Genomic DNA, 17,593 nt, shown 5'->3' on the forward strand with positions numbered 1-17,593 from the left:
GTGTTGTTTGACCTTGGCAGAGGTATGTGCTCTGTTGACTGCCATTCTAGTTGTTATTTATGTAATTTATGAGTTGATTATCCTCTACAGTTTTTGCATTTTTATACATACTGTATGCTTTCTTCATAATATTGACAGTTTAATTACTGCTTGTGTACACCATGTATTCTTTGTATGAAACAAGTGTACCATTTGTGGAACTTATCTGTGTGCTCATCTGCTAATGTGACATCTTATGCTCCGCTCAGGGCTTAATAAATCATCCTCATATCCCATTTGTTCGCTCCATAGTCAGCAGACCTCAACCCCTTTCAAAATCTGTGGAAACATTTGAAAGGGGAAAAGGCAAAACATATTATAACATCACAAGACAAGACACGTTCAGGGATGCTCAAGGAGTGCTGCTATAATGTTAATTCTCACATTAAGCAAAAAGATGAATGTAGCAAGTTATGACTAAGCTAACTGTCAACGTAACACTGGTAATTTATGGAAATATAATTAAATTGCATGTGTTAATGAAACAGTGTAATGCTGTTTGATATCATTTGAGTAAGGTTTTAGATAAATTATAAAACAAAGTAGTTCACTAGATGACTGTTTTAGATGCACACAGTACATATATAGATATGAAAGACACTCATTTGAAAGTGCTTATACGTACCTACAGTATGCAAATCCTTGACAAGGGTCAAGGATAATAAATATTATCCACAAAGGGCAATTTGTTGAACTGTCAATAGTAACCATACAACCTTCAGACAAACAATAATAAATGGACAATAAATACAACATTATAGTGTTATTTAAAAGGCCAGCAGCATCTAGGACAAATGAGTTCTTAAGCCAATCTGTCCAGCATGTTGACAGATTGTATCTGTGGCCAGATGGAAGTACCTTGAACTCCTTTCAACAGGGAGTGGCTAGGATCAGCTAAGATTGACTGGTCAGTGAGTGAATAGAAAGGCTATGAGTACATTTTCATATTATTTCCACTTGTAAATTCCTTTAAAAAAAAGATTGTCTCCACAACTTGCCTTGACCACAGTGGATACTGCACTGGCAGCAGATCATGCTGTGTATGCAAATAGCCTGCCGGGTTTCTAAGATCAGACTTCTGTTTCCAAGTACAAATTTAACACCTTCCTTCACCTCAAAATCATTTTCTCTTCTCTGCACTCTGATGAGACTGAATGAAAGTTCTAATTTATTAAAGAGAAGCAGGTGGAGACATAGTCAATGTCATTCATAGTTAGCTACGCAACCATTATACAGAAAACTAGGTTGTTGTGTTTTATCTAATTTTAAGAGGCAGTGAGGGATATGCATCGTGAATGCAGTAGCATAAATATGAGCCACAAGAAGCTTTGTGAGACTGTATGAATCTGGTTTGGCCTCCTATTCAAAACAGTAATGAGGTTGAGGAAGTGAAGCTAAACTGTTTATTGTTACAACTTAGTTTTAGGGCATTGCTACAGTAGCTGATCCACAAGTCACTTTGTGTTACATCTTGTCTAAGCTATCAGGATGTACATTTGTAAGGAAGTTATTTTTGCTTGTTTTTTTTTAAATTGCCTCAAGGCAAAAACACACGTTTTAAGATTGTTCTCACCCTGTTTTTTCCCCCGTCTGTTTTGTCTGTTTTTCCATTTCTGTTCTAGATGGGAAATGCCTCAGAAACATTTCTGCTCATGTCCAGAATATCAAAAGACAACGACATCTTCATGGGAACTATCTATACCATTTTTGGTGAGTGATTTGTTTTTTTCCTTTAGCTTTGTACATTTTAACTGTATGAATATGTGCTCACATCCTTATATACCCTGCCACTCTGTCTCCCAGGTGTGCTGTCGGTGCTGGGGAATGGGATCCTGTTGTTTGTGGCCTATAGAAAGAAGTCCTCCCTGAAGCCAGCAGAGTTCTTTGTGGTTAACCTGGCAATCAGTGACCTGAGCATGACCATCACCCTGTTCCCACTGGCTATCCCCTCAGCCTATGCTCACATGTGAGTGACCATTCCATTTCCACCAGTCTTTCCCTTTTTGTCTATCTGTTGCTATGTCATCTTTGATGATCATCACTGTTCAATATATTCCTGAGGGACAAAGAAAGAAGGCAAAGAGAGTAACAACAATTATAATCACACAGAAAGGTGTAATTACTACTGGGTATAGAATGACACATGACATGAGAGTGGTGAGAATAATGCCAGACAGTGAAATTGTGGGCTGCACAGCTAAAGAATGAGCTGAAACTCACAATAAAGCTTATGGGAGCAAGTAATTTATGGACTTTCTGCCCTAGGTTTTGCCTCTCAGGCTTCATAAAGTGTGTCCAACTTTGTAGGTAAAGTTTATTTGAGACCATCTGTGGGCGTCCTCTCAGGCCTGAAAGAAAGTGTCTCCATCTCCTCTGTTACAGCAATAATGTTACAGTTAATATCCTCCTAAAAAGACATTAGTGACTACTGACTGAACATCAATCAAAGAGGACAGCGAAGGACAGTTCAGTTCTCTCTGTGGGAATGGCTGGGCAATATGACTTCAAATCAATATCACAATTAATTTCAAACTTTTATCTTGATTACGATTAATGAACAATTACTTTGGCACTTATCGGTCTCTCTCTTTTTTCCTTCATATTTGGCAATGGGATTGTTTTCCGAGTGATTGAACAAATTCGTGGTTTTACCTTTGGTCGCTATCCATGCTGCGTTCACCACTCATTGTCGTTATTGATAACACTCAATCAGGAGGCGATTTGGGTGTTTGTGTCATAGTTTACAAAATAACATATTAGTGTGGACGTAACCTTGAGGCTCAGTGTTTGCGCTTGTGTCATCCATATTGCCAGTTTCACTTTGAGTGAATGTGGACTAACGTTAATTGGACAGGGTGGAGGCGTGTGACTGAACAGTTCATGTTGGTTCAGTGTTGGTTTTGATACTTTTTCAGTGAATTACTCATCCCTGCTCTGTAGTAAAGATATACATACAACATTCTCTACTCAGCTATAAAGGAAACACAATGAGATTTTAAGTTGGGTTAGTGAAATAACAATACTACTCTAACACTACTATTCTCCTTTTTCAAATATTTTATTATACTACCATTGTTATTGAAAGCACAATGACCAATCCATATGAATGGTTATAAACCAAGCAAAGCATTTCTTCTTCTTTCTTTTTTTCTGGAAGAACCTCAGATTTCATTGCTTTCAACCCACTTAAGACACCAAACCTACACCCTTGATTACTGAATGAATTTTTTAAAATGGGGAAAAAAAATAAAATTGGAAAATTTTACATTTTTCTTTGGGGTAGTGGTGGTGTGCTGGGAAATTAGGACGCACATCTCTTTGTTTCTAAAATCCTGGCTATGGGCCTAAGGGAAACAAAAAAAATGGCATTAAAAACGATTAATGAAATGTTGCAGTTCATGACACTTTGTGTCTCATATGTCTCCTGGATCATCCCTGCTTTCTTCTCTAATCCCATGAGCATGTAAGGGCAATAGCTGTCATATGTCCCATGATTGGGTCAAAATGCATCACTGCTCACTGCAGTGAGCAATGACCCAAGGGAAGCCCAGAAAATGTATTACCTGTTTCATCTACCGGGTATGAATGATGTAATTGGCCAGAAGGATTTTGCTGAGAAATCTTGCTGTATTATCAGGAAGACACTCTGTAACAAATGTCTTCTTCTGTTTCTCTCGCTGCTCAGGTGGCTGTTTAATAAGACAACCTGTACTGTCTACGCCTTCTGTGGTGTTTTGTTTGGTCTGTGCAGTCTGACCAACCTCACGGTGCTCTCCTGTGTCTGCTGGCTCAAAGTCTGCTGCCCAAACTATGGTAAGACAACCAGTTTTTATGCTTAATTCAGTATTACATGTAAAACTACCATCATCACAGTAACACACCACATTATTTTTAGGTTGAATAATTTACTCAAAGTGTTAGAAATATTCATTCATTGATATTGATTAAGTAGAAGGCTGCTTTACCTATATTGATCGCCACATTGCCCTCCAAGCCAAAAGCATAGAATCGGAAGAAAGAAATATTAAAGCAGTCTGGCCAGCAACTCAAGGGCTTGTTCCAAATTAAAAGTGGTTGTGTTACAATGATGTTAATGTTCAAAGCCGTATTTTAACCTCTTTAAACAGCAGGCTATGCAAATAAGGAGATGTTTACAAGGTCATTTAATGTACTCCCATCCCATTTTAATGTATTCCCCTGCAGGGTCTGAGTTTGAAAAGCTCACAAGCCATCCAATTATTGGAACTGCACGATTAACAGGGTTCCTTGTTCTGGCTCCATCCACACTGTCAGTGTTTACTAATGAATTTCAATTTGTGCCATTTATTTTACAGAGGGCCAGAGTGAAGGAACACTGAACAGTCTGTTTCTTTAGCCAATTTCATGAGAACCATGAATAAGCCCAATAAATATGTTCAGACTAAAGACTGCAACTTCAGCATATTTTTTAAAGTGATTTAGGTCACTTTACCAGGCATGAGGTGCGATGTTATTTGTCAGATTGTGATACAGTAAGAGTTACAGACTCTCTATATTTACTTTCAGTCTGTGATATAAGGACATTCAGTGTACAGTATTTGTCAACAAGTCACATGAAGACATATTTTATTTTAATACAACTGTGTTTGTTTTGCTGTGTTCTAATTCATAACCTGTTAATACTTGTGTCTTGTATCTGCTTACAGCTACATTACAGTGGGTTATAAACCATATATTAAATGTTTATATACTGCTTATGCTAAATGCTAAATAGGGGATCTTAAGTGTAGCTGATTAGCTAATTACTTTTCAGAGAAGTGCTTAGTTTAAGGTTCATTATTTGTTAGGCAGCCTGTGCATATTCTCATTTGTCCAGGTCATGGTATCCTAAAGGAGTTTTAAATCAAAACGCAACTGGACTTGATTATTTGTCTGGGAAGACGTTTCACCTCTCATCCAAGAGGCTTCATCAGTTCGTGTACGCATCTGACCAGGCTTGGATCATCAGACCAGTCCCAGCCTGGTCAGATGCGTACACGAACTGATGAAGCCTCTTGGATGAGAGGTGAAACGTCTTCCCAGACAAATAATCAAGTCCAGTTGCGTTTTGATTTAAAACTCCTTTAGGATATTTGTTAGGCAGAGATCCTAAAACTGGTGTCAGCGCCTAAGTGTCTATTGTACTGTCGTTAAGGTGTGTAGATTTAACAGGAAGTAGCACTCCCTTGAGGACTGACAAATGTATTTAGCTGCGAGTTTAGGTCCAGCCATTATGGTGCTTCCAACATGAAACACTTTTCCTGACATGTTCAGGCAACAAGCATTCATACACATGTGGCTTCACTCTAGGTTCACGTTTGACATTCAGATGTCAAACACAATCAAGGCAGCTATTCAATTAAAAATTATTTTTCAAAGCACCAAAGCAGCTGTTCACACGGGTCACAGTGATGTCTAGGTGAAAGAGTTCTGTTTTCATTGTAATCCAGTGGAGCTTAAGGTAAGATGTTCTCAGTTTACAAATCCATCATCAGAGCTCAGGAGAATAAAAACAGTGAGATAAACATATGCCGAGGATGGCTATGGCCCCATTTAGACTTCAAATATCTCATGGCCAGATACATATTAATCGATTAAATACACTGTCATTTACACTTGCCACATATATCCATGTTTGTTGATCAGATCACAAATGTAGGTGTCATATGCCTGTTTTTTGGGCTCAAATCCAGAGAGTGGTGGTCGTTCAGCTGAAGCTGTTTGAGAACACTCAAGCAGTTTTAGTGACAACAATTACTGAATACCTAGCAAATGAACAGCTACCGACTAACACTAGCCAAAAGTTTAATCATCTTCATGGCTCTCATTCATGCCACTTTCCTACCCATACAGATCATTCAGTGATTGGACTGAGCAGGAATTGGCTTTAACGGCTCAATGCACCTTTTGTGTAACTGTCTGGGATGAAATCACTGAGACCTTTTCCTGACCCTTTAATAAGGTTGGGAGAATGGCAGCTAATTTCCCTGCCATTATCACAGAGGACAGACCCCAAAGAGCCTTCTTCCACAGGCTGCTTATTACTAGCATAATAAAACACGGGAGCAGTAAGGATGATGTAATTCTTGGAGAGATAGATGCATTTACACCTTCTCAACATCCATCTAGAATAGCAATTGGAGCAATCTGATTCCAGTCCGTCTCAAATACTTTTAGGATGCATTTACACTTGATTAAGAATAATGAAAAAGATGCAGGACAAAACAATCCCATCTCACGGTCCATTTTCTAGTCTGCTTACTTGCTTTTTCTGGAGCTTTCAACTGCATCACAGAGTCTTCTTCAGTTGGAGTTTGCTCAGTTTCCATGGAGATGGATCTGTTGAAATGCAAGGCCAAACTGATCATTCTTAATTTATAAGCTAACAGGGGCAATAAGTCCAGTAAATTACATGGTATGGACAAAGCCCCTGAGCTTGCATGTTGACAGATCCATTTCCACAACAGAACAAGCACCATCCGCTGATGAAGACCATGTAATATTGTGTATATGTATGTATATATGTTTAAAGCTCTGGAAAAAGCTAATAAGTGGACGTTGAGTTGGCATTGTTTTGTCAGACTACTTTTTTCCAAGTTCAATTAATGACCTTTGATGCTTAAAATAAAAGTTTTAATTGTTGTGTGAGATGTTACAAAAGTCTGCACTCTTATATGCAGCAAGGTTACAGAGTGGTCAGTGTTGTTGCTATGCAGCAGGAAGGACCTGTGTTTGAACCCAAGTCTGTGTGTGGTTTCCATGTCCTTCTGTTTGTGTGAGCTTGCCCTGAATTTCTCCCACATGTCAAAGATCTGCAAGTTAGGTGGAATGATAATAATGAAATAATGAAATCCGCTTTAGTCACAATTAAAAACTAAGTGTGGTCAATGCAGGTGGAATGTTAATCAGTTGCGTTTGCTAATTGGCAGTAATAAAGACACCTGGCAACCAATACTTTGATATTGTTGAAGCAACACAAGAAAACTAAGAAAGCTCCAATGAGGCCACTCAAATGTCATCTAAAAACATCCATACCTCCACATTATTGTTTTTGTAGGTTTCTTGGTGATTAGCAGACATGACAAGTCAAGATCATGCAAATTATCATGCAAATTAATTCTGATGTTGTTCAAGGGCATTAATTGGGTCAGCTAATTATTGAGTTAGGATTGCTTTCTGTTTTGGATTAAATTTATGTAATGCTCTCTTTCATATTGGGATTTAGCTCTCTCTATCTCCCTCCCACCCCCTCTCTCTATTGCTGTCTCTCTCTCCTACAAATTTCTTTTACTGATTACTGTACTTGCTTATGACCACATGGTAATTGTATTGGAAGTCTGTGACTTCAGTTACCTCAGTTATCAGGCAGTTTCACTTAACATTCACTCCCCAGTCTTTAAGTGTTTGGATGTTTGTGCATGTGAGCACCTTCCATTGCATTAACTGCTGTTAAAGCAGCAAATTACTAACTATACAAATTGCATAATTAATCTTTTAGCCATTGAAGCCATTGAGGATTTATTTACATGATTGTCTGAATCTAAGCCAAATCTCGTAAAGCAGCACAGACAGTTGAGTTAGGGTCCATACTGTTTTTTGTTTTTTTTTAATACATTGTGAGAATAAAAATGTTAAACCAGTCTTCTCATGCAGACATTGCCATTAGCTATGTTTTTTCAGGTAGTTAATTGAATATGAGTATTTTTCAAGAATCATCAGTCTCTCGTAATTTGCTCATTAAACCATCATTAGATTTATTTTGTGTGAAAATTATAACATTTGTCACGGCACGACTTAGCCATAATTCATAAATCATCAATTTTTAAACTAATTTAGAGACATCAAATATGTATGAGCTGGTTGCAGTTGAGAGAAACTGCATATAATTCATTTCACTCAGAAACACTCTCAGCACATCAACTCTCTTCAACTGCATATTGTATGAATGGATGCACAGTTGTACTCAGCAGTACACATACAACAGGAATCTGTATCCTGGAGTGAAGAATCCAGGGGTGCAGAATCCAGGGGTGCTCCCATTTATGGGCTTCTCACACTCTAACTTGCCCATACACACCGCAGGGGTACACAGAACACAGCTAATCTGACATATGCTGCATCAATTGGATTTATAATGCCCGATATACAAAGTAAAGATGCCCTGACAAAGCATCATTACCATATTAGGAAAACAGAGATTGACAGAGATAGATTTGGTTGTAGAAGAAATTAGCACAACTTAAAACAGCAGCATGTCGCAGACTGATTGGCAGCCTGGATGATGTATCAAAAACAGCTGAACAGTGAACATCGCTCACATGTACATGTCACAACTGAACTAATACAGGCTTTGTCTATATCCAACTTCACAAGGTTTTGAAAAATTAGTGCATCAGCTAGCAACTTCTGAGTAGAATTAGAAGTCTATTCCAGACAGCAGTACATTCACGATTGCTGCTAATAGGCACACTATAACTGAAGTCAAGGCTGTGTTTTTAAAAGGCTCCTCTTGTCTGTTTTCCAGGGGAACACAGTCTATAATGCAAAGTGTAAAACCCCAGAGACTACAAGCCTCACAAATAAAAGTGTTTGAAATGCAAATAAGCACAAATAATTATGCCTTTATGAGACTTCCCTGCAAGGAACCTTGTACAAATGTACACAGTTTACAGACACACTGTTAAACCACGCTGTCCTCTTGTTTCTAAACTAGTTTATATAACATAACAGTCAGCTCCCCCAGTCAAACACACGGACGCACTCGCTCAAAAACAAAGAATGACCCAGAATCTGTCCCGGAAAATAACTGAAGACCTGCAGCACCAGCACTTTCAGACTGGCGAGAAATTATCACCATCAGCGTTATGTTACGGCTTGTCTACAAAGGAGGCGTCTCAGCCACTTGTTTCAGTTGTCCACTGCACGCACTTCTGACAGAACAGATAATGTCTATTGTAATCAATACAGCTCTCTGCCCAGGTTGCATAACGCCTCTCTTCTACTCACTTTTCAAGTGTAACTGTGACCTGAAGCAAAATTTTAGGCTTCAAATTTGCTGCCATTTTACACACTGAACTACATGACTGTGTATTGAACTATGACTGGAGACCTACATGTCCTGTGTAAGTCAAAACTGAAGCTGCTGCACTACTGACCTGCTGCTTTCTACTTTTTTTAGTGACGCTTGTTCGTATGAGTGTTCCAAGTCAGATTCACCAAACTCCCTTAACTACAAAAACTTGTCACAAATTACTCATTTCAGGTTGATGAATACAACCTGATCATGTTTGTGAGATTTGATCATTAAATTGGCATATAATGCTTTGGTTGGGACAAGGTTTCAGTCACATAAATGTCATACAAGAGTAAAACTTCACACTAGAGCTTCAACAAAAACATGACAAATTAAGCAGAGTCATTAGTCATGTAAGAAAACCCAAACGAACTAGAAAATGTTAACAGTCCGCTTTTACATCCTCACTGTGTTTATTCTCACGCTCTTGCAAACTATGACTAACTTTGTGAGAGGACAGGCTTTTTAGAAGAAGTAAGCGCTAAATCAATTTACATGTTGGAAGTTTAGTGGTGGTGACACTGAAGTTATGCGACTGTAGTGTAGTTTGTTTATAGCTTAACACTAGCTTTTTACTTCTGGTGACTGTATTTAGGTTTCAAAAATCATAAAAGTGGTGTTCATTTGTGAAGGTTATCTTGCTGAACAAAACGTGGGAATTTTTTTCTATATCCCCTAATTTTATTAAATTGCTCGTAGGTACCACTTAAGAACAAAATGTTGTATTTTTATCCTTCTAAGAGAACAGCACCATTTCGCAATCAAATAACTATTGCACAATCTCCCGTTAGTCTACCCATCCCGCGCCTGTTCATTCACCCACCAGTCTATGAACCAAAAAATAATATTATCCTGCTGCACTGGCCCACCAGTGCAGCAGGACCATCAAAAAATCCATCAAGTTCTTACAGTTTATAACTCTCTTACTGGCCCTCTTTGTGTGCCTGTTATTCATGGTTGACATGAGAGCATGCTGCGTGCTGTGTGTCGGAACTGGGCTCACTGGGCAATCACAATATGTAATCAACCCTCACCAACCCAGACTGATCTCGATCTGTCTTCTGCAGTGAATGCCTGAGCTATAAACCTAAGCTATAAACTGTCATTGAGATAATTTATGGTCTTTATGATTTAAGTAGTTAGCTACAGACAAAAAACGATTTATTAAGACAGTTAACACTTAAGTTTACTTGTCTGATGGTACCTGAAAAAGCTAAATGTTATGCCCCCCCCCAAAAAAATAAATCTAGAAAATCAACATAAACTAAAGATTGGTGTTTTTAGCCACAAACTGAATTTTATTTGTGAAATGTAAAACCTTGAACACACACAAGCAACAAAATAGGAAAACAGCAACAATAAAACCAAAAAGTAGCAGCTCTCACTGTCTGCAGATGGCATAGGCGTTAAAACTGCAGCAGCTATTACTTTCTTTGGCTGTAGAGGGGAACATCAAAATGTCCCACACGTGAAAGCCAAATTGCTTCTGCCACTACTACTTTTTCTATAAGTGGAGCTCATCATCTCATGAATAAGAAGCTTAGCAATGACCAAGCAATTTCCCCATTAAGAGTTTGCCACATGTGAACAAGTGGAGTGGGTTTATGAAGAATTTACAAGCCAGTTCCATGGAATGATTTGTATAAACATGAGTATAGAAACCAGCAGTGTAGAAACGGGGTTTATGGAACAGTGTCAGAGGATTGGGTTTTGGGGTATAGAGTAAAAAGTATTAATATTTATCGTTTTCTGACACAGTTTCAGATTCCACATGTGGAATTATGGAAAGATTATCACATTAAATTGAACACAGGCTACTGTGTCAGTAGTCAAGGGACAATAAAATCTGGTTTAATTGGGCTGGATAAGTGTGAGTGAATTTTGTGACTCAGTGAAATCAGTACATTTTCTCAATATGAAATAGCTTCTATGTTGCTGTGAAAGAGGAAAAGTATTGAAAGATATCCGACTGGGATTATTAACTGGGATTAATATCTTGTGCAGAGAGTCTACACACATTTCTTCACAGAGCTGATGTGATAGCAAACTCTTTCTGCAAATATTTCTATGCCAAGTTAATAAACTGCATCATCTTTTTAAACACTCCACAGGATTTGTCTGAGTCTGAATATTAAAACTACAAAAAGAGAAAAACAAGATCTGCAGAGTCTTTCAATCTTTAAATCTGCTGGCCTGATTTTCTTGCTGATGAGCAGTATGTATTAGTGTATGGTTCAGGGACAGTCTGAAAGCTCACACAGGTGAACACTAATCACATGCAGGTTTAAAAACCATCCATATAAACCCCTGTGTAAAGCTATCCTAAACCATTTTATAGAGGATGTCAGGTTGTAACTGTAACTGTATGTCATGCTCTTGCTGAAATGTCCTTGAGCAAAGCAGCAAAGGACATGCTCCGAGGTGCAACTGATGAAACGCATAGCTAGGTATCAGGAGAGATGGAGCATTGGGGAGATGGGTGAGCGTGAGCGTGCTTCTCCTTTCCTCTCTGTTATTAGTTTTTTGTCACAGCTGAAGTACCTCACGTGGATATTGCTATTCTTAATAGATCCCTGCTGACAAATTACCCTTCATTTGGTGATCTAACAGCAGCACATGGATCTAGTGCTTCTTGTTTGGTTTAATCTAGAGAGGATGAGCGCTGATGAACTTGTGAACGCTGGATCGAAATCCATCAAACAAAAGACTGAGGATGGATGAATTCTCGGTAGAAGGACTCATCCTCACCCTCTTTGGTTCACTAAATAAGTGGGTGTAATGAGAAGAGGGAGGTGCGGCATGAATAGCAGAGAATGTAGAGGGGAGCTGGGGAATTGCTTTACAGTTAAAGAGGACTGTCTTACAGTGAACTGACAACAGAATCAATCTGTCCTGATTCTGAGTAGAATTGGCTGTGAAAATGGAGGCCTCTCAGGCACCATTGAGTTTAAATAGATCTCAATCACAGTCTAAGCCAACATCACTCATAATAATCTGGCAGTGTATGAAATGGTACATACAGTGCACATGGTGGACTACAGGGTAAAAACTGGTGTCAGCATGAACATTCAGCACAGATTCATGGACTGACTGGTCCCTCTCTGCACAATAGGAACCAAATTTATTCCTTGACACTCAATACAGCCAAGACCATGTGCACTCAACTCCTGAGGGAAATATCTGGCTCTTTAGCTGCTAAATGCTCCACTTTGGTCACTGACTGTGCCTGTCTGCTGCTGTGCTGGTGCTGTGAAGACAGTGTGCATTGGGTTTTTAGTTTTTACACTGAAAACAGCTGCCTGCTGTGGCGGACAACAACGCAATGACAGTGAACCAGAACAGTTCAGCTGTGGGCCAGACACCTAAACAAGGAGCTGAAAGATGCTATAAAGCACCGTAAAGCCGAGGGGAGCTGCAGATCTGGGGGCTAATTCTCTGCAGATTCATCACTATAAACATTTCATCCTTTAATATTGTTTTTACTTTGTCATTTGATACTTTGTTATTGTAAAAAATATTGATTATAGCTGCTTTAAGATTTCAGTCCTTATTCATTTGGTGACAGCTACTGTGTCAGATATAATGGGAATATAATGGAAGAGCAGCTGTTATATCATTTAACAGTGCAGCCAAACAAGCTCACATTGTTTTAATAAAATAGTTGGTCAAAAGTAATTCCAAAAGCAATCTGATTTCATGCTGTGCACAGAGCGGGTAGTTTTTACAACCAAGGGAAGTTGCAGATGTGCATCTTATTGCCTGCAGCTCCTCATCTGACAGGTCTCTGTTATCTGCTCCTTCTTGTTCCATTACAGCCTTGCAAAAGTTAAAAGCTATCTGCTGGCAAAAAATGGCTGTTATCTTAGACACTCTTTGGATGAAGGATCAACATTAAAAGCCATCACATGTCGAACACTTTTAATGTGAAGCAGGTGGACAGTTACAATGAGAACTGCTAAATGGAAAGGTATTTACATAATTACTAGAAAAATGAACACTATACATAGTATCAAAAATTGGGATTTGATTTCATGAAAATCTTTAGCTTTATAATTTAAGTGGATTGGTTATCAGCTAAGATTTGAGAGATCTGGAAAAAGTAGTTGCTTTGTCAAGGTCATTTTAAAAAAAATTAATGCAACAGACAACAAGCATCCAACTCAGTGCCACAGCAATCCCTCATGTTACCTCACATTAAAATTATTTGGAGGTACCCTGGTGGCTGAATGGTGAGGAGGCGTATATAACCACAATGTGTACAATTCAACCCTCACCTAGAGAACTCTGCATGTCACAGCACTTGCACTGCAGTACACAGACAGAAGAAACAGAAAGCTGGTATCAGGTCGGTAGTTGATCTTGGCATATACCATGAGTTGAGGTGTCAGAATTAGCATCAGGAGAAAAAAACTTTGGTGCATACCTATTTAAAATGTAAGAGCACATGTTTGAGGGCTTTTGTTAGAAATTGAGTTCAGCTCTCTGCGTAAAAAGGGCTCAGGTTGAATCCTTCATGTGCCACTCAGATAGCTGGAGAAGGGATGCGTCACATCAGATAAAAGCTATCTGGAATAACTAACCAGCCCCCCTCGCCAGCACCACACAGTTCAGCGACTTCCACAGGGCTTCTTCACCACCACCATCCCACCCTCAGCTTGAACTGTCATAGGGGATGACATCCAGCTGAAGAGGCTGTGTGGTATCATAGATAAGGCTCAATGTTCTCCTCCTCTGTGATTCCACACTGAAGAAGCTCTTGCCTAAATAAATTACTGTTGATTGTTAAGGGCTGTTTCACTGTTTCCCATGGATTCCCTTATCCACACTCTGGCACATGAGTATAATGCTCTGAGTATAATGAACAGAAACGCATCATTAATGCAGAATACTCACAGTTAATATGTCCTAATATGAACAGAATACAAGGATTAAACTGTACAACTATTATCGCAGCAATTGCTTCTTGTACAAAGAAAACTATTGCTATTGACTTTAAATTCGTATGTCACATCATCACTAGAGTGGTGAGTGAAGAGAGATAACAGAGTGACTATAAATAAGAGGAAGTAGTGACCTTACTTTCTACACTCTTGTGACTTTTTATGTTTATACAAACTGCAGTCTATTTGTTTCTTGAAAGTAAAACTATGATAGTGCAGAATAATAGATTTTTCACTATTTAGATGCACCTAATTATTTTTAATTAAACTATATATATCTGTAAAACCCCAGTAACCAATAAGCTAGCAATGCACTCCCACTGCAAAACATTGCTGGTCTCCCACACCTACTATAATAGTACACTAAAGGCTAGTTTTGTAAATCATGAAGACAGTGTTGTGGCAGAGGGGGGTTACATATTTTTCCCGTTTGACCAGATACACAAGTGCAATCCTGATGCAAATATAATGCAAGCTGGAAAAACTACTATCATTGTGTAAGTGACTGTCTAAGTTCTTAATTGCACGTAAAAAATTAAAAAAAAATCAGATCCATGATTACAGCAAAACTAACATTGTAATCCACAAAAACTTTCCCTGTGTTCCAGATCCAGATAGTGGATATCGTGTTTCCTTATTTGAGGTCTTGTGAGCACAGTGCTCAGGCTGGTTTGTACCTTCTCACATACTTTGGCCTCTAAATAAACATGCCATGCAGCTACTCTCCTTACAAACGGAATAATGTTTATGTTTGGGTCCCAGGCCTTATGAAGATTACTTCATCCTTCATCCTAGGGAAATTTCCTACCAAGTTGTTCATCTCTTATTAGACAATATCTCTCCAATTCCTCCTCCTTCTGTCTTCCTCTCTCTCCTCCTCACTCATTGCTCGTTATCAGCATCAGGTAACAAGACTCAATATGCTTCAGTAGCATATTGTTGCTATGCTGCTGTTTCTGTATCCTTCCTCTATGTCCTCATCTGTCAGTAATCACTTCCCCAACTCTCCCTCCTCTGCCTCTGTCTCTGCCCGGTTACACTCTTCCTCAGGTAACAAGTTTTCGTACTGCCACGCCTGCCTCCTGGTCGCTGGGGTCTGGTGCTACGCTGGAGTCTTTGCTGTAGGTCCCCTGTCGGGCTGGGGAGAGTACGGGGCAGAGCCTTACGGTACAGCATGCTGCATCAACTGGCATGCGCCCAGCCAAAACCCTGCAGCTATGAGCTACATCATCTGCCTCTTCTTCTTCTGCTACATCGTGCCCTGCACTGTCATCTTCCTGTCCTACACATACATCCTGCTGACCGTCCGGGGTTCCCGCCAGGCTGTGCAGCAGCATATGTCCCCACAGAACAAAATCACCAATGCACATGCACTTATCATTAAGGTAAATGCATACTGTAGGCTCACTCTCCAAGATTACTATATAATATATTAGTAGATAGTAAATATGTGTTTACATGACAAATATATTTTGTGTGTGGTGTTCCTCTTTTCAGCTTTCCGTGGCAGTTTGCATCGGTTTCCTGACAGCATGGAGTCCATATGCTATTGTGTCCATGTGGGCAGCGTTTGGTAACCCAGCAACTGTACCACCCATGGCTTTCGCTCTGGCAGCTATCTTTGCCAAGTCCTCCACCCTTTACAACCCTATTGTCTATCTGGTTTTCAAGCCCAACTTCCGCAAGTTCCTGTGTCGGGATGTGGCCCAGTGCAGAACGACACTCTGCGGATGTCTGTTTCACCACAGCTCTGCGCAGAAGGGAACTTGCAGGCAGTCTCATGGCAAAGAAGAATGCAACTCTACAAGGCTGTCCAATGGGCTACCAGATAACCACAGGAGCTGCAGACACTGTCCTTGCCCTGAAACAGTCACCGGTGCCAGAGAAAACCTTACAGACTACAGCCCCCAGCAGACTGCCAGGATACTTAAAGGATCACTGCACAGTGAGGTGGCTGTCAGTCAGCTCTCCAATGAGATGCAGAGCGATTTCCTCTAGAGAAGCCAACACAGCAAGAGACTAAGAAGGTGTAAAGAATTAGAGGGGACATTTTTTTTTAAATGGCAAAAATGAAAGTTGAAAGACACTAATTGCAAGTTAGGGAAAACTGAAACTGTAATTAAAAACAAAAAGATCAAGAATGGATTGAAGGAAAAATGTTATAACTCTGAAGGTCAAAACTAAGAACTTGTTTCATGCCTCAAATATGTGATACTGCCAAAAAACATATGACTACAAAGGTAGAAGCCAAAACTGAGGGATAAGTGAGCCAATCAGCCAACATGCAACCACAGATGTGTACATCAATATTTCATCAGGTCAAGTTAACTTGCATCAATAACTACCTGCTCAACATAAAGCAAACAGGACTGAGAATCAATGCAAATCAATTCAGGCTGGATTTACAGGGAGGAGCTGATATTGAAATGTTGTACTCCTTAAACTACCTTTTATGTATTTATTACAAGTACTGTATTTGATGATGTATTTGATGTTATACGTATTTATTCATGCATGTCTCAAACTGAAGGACCACAGGGTTGCAGTTGTTATTTAATAGTAAATTAGTCATGTTTCTTCATTCCTGAAGATAAATGACAAAAGGTTTAAACTAAGCTCCAATTACAGTGTGTCAGCCTCCACATTCCTCTTCATGAACCAGACCTGTTGTGAGGTTAAGAACAAAGCACTGAGGCTTAGTGAGCTCTTTGTTACATGTGTAAAAATGAATGTGGACATATTACCGCAGGGCTGATGTATTGATCCTCTGCAAAGAGGAGTTGCCAAAGCCAATTTTGCCTAATTGTCCAGGATAAAGGGCATGACTTAATTATAGAAGCAGAAGACTTTGTATATCCAAATTTGTAACACTCAATAAGGTCTTTTCTCTCCCAAAATACTTTATTTGGATACCTCAAGGCAAAAATGTTGAAGATGGCAACAGAAGAACAGTTTGAGCATCTAATCAAAATGTAAAGTTTCTGAAGACCAGTGTGAAATAAGCCACACATTTCTAATTGAACAAAACATTTGTAGCATTGGGAGAGACAGTATATAAATGTCAACATTTTTATTTTTATTTTTTTTTGCGAGAAAGTAATACAACAGTAATAATCAGATGTTAATGAAATGTCTTGTTCAATTTTATCTAACAGAAACAACATCTTTATCTACAGCAGCAGGGTTGTAGTTGTGCGGTTGTTTTAGGCCATGATATAAAATCTGTGTTTGTAAAGCAGAGAGGTGGCTTTTATTAACATGCTGGACAAGCAAGATCAGAAGGGGAGAGAGCTTTTCAAATATTGACATCTGATATTTTCAAGGAGGCTGATCAGGTACAATCAGGAAGTTAAGTCATCTTTAAAAAAAAAAAAAAAAAAGACCACTGCAGCAGTCTGAAACAGAAGGAATTTTTTTTTTTTTTTTTTACAACTTGGGTCTTAATCTCATGTTTCTAGTTATTTATTAAGCATTTCATTGGTTACAATGAAAATGTGCTCACTAAACTAATTGCTGAGATTTG

At 39.0% G+C, this 17,593-nt stretch overlaps 1 protein-coding gene across 1 annotated transcript; it reads left to right on the plus strand.

The window, feature by feature from the left end:
• Positions 1 to 1,661: 1,661 nt before the first annotated feature.
• On the plus strand, positions 1,662 to 16,068 carry LOC111219323 (opsin-5-like). The gene is made up of 5 exons (XM_022741958.1): positions 1,662 to 1,749; positions 1,843 to 2,005; positions 3,725 to 3,852; positions 15,121 to 15,455; positions 15,568 to 16,068. Exons 1-5 carry the CDS (start codon positions 1,662 to 1,664, stop codon positions 16,066 to 16,068), a joined length of 1,215 nt encoding a protein of 404 aa, XP_022597679.1.
• The last annotated feature ends 1,525 nt before the right edge of the window (positions 16,069 to 17,593 follow it).

Source organism: Seriola dumerili, unplaced genomic scaffold (assembly GCF_002260705.1).
Source record: "Seriola dumerili isolate Sdu_G_001 unplaced genomic scaffold, Sdu_1.0 BDQW01000057.1, whole genome shotgun sequence".
Taxonomy (NCBI): Eukaryota; Metazoa; Chordata; class Actinopteri; order Carangiformes; family Carangidae; genus Seriola; species Seriola dumerili.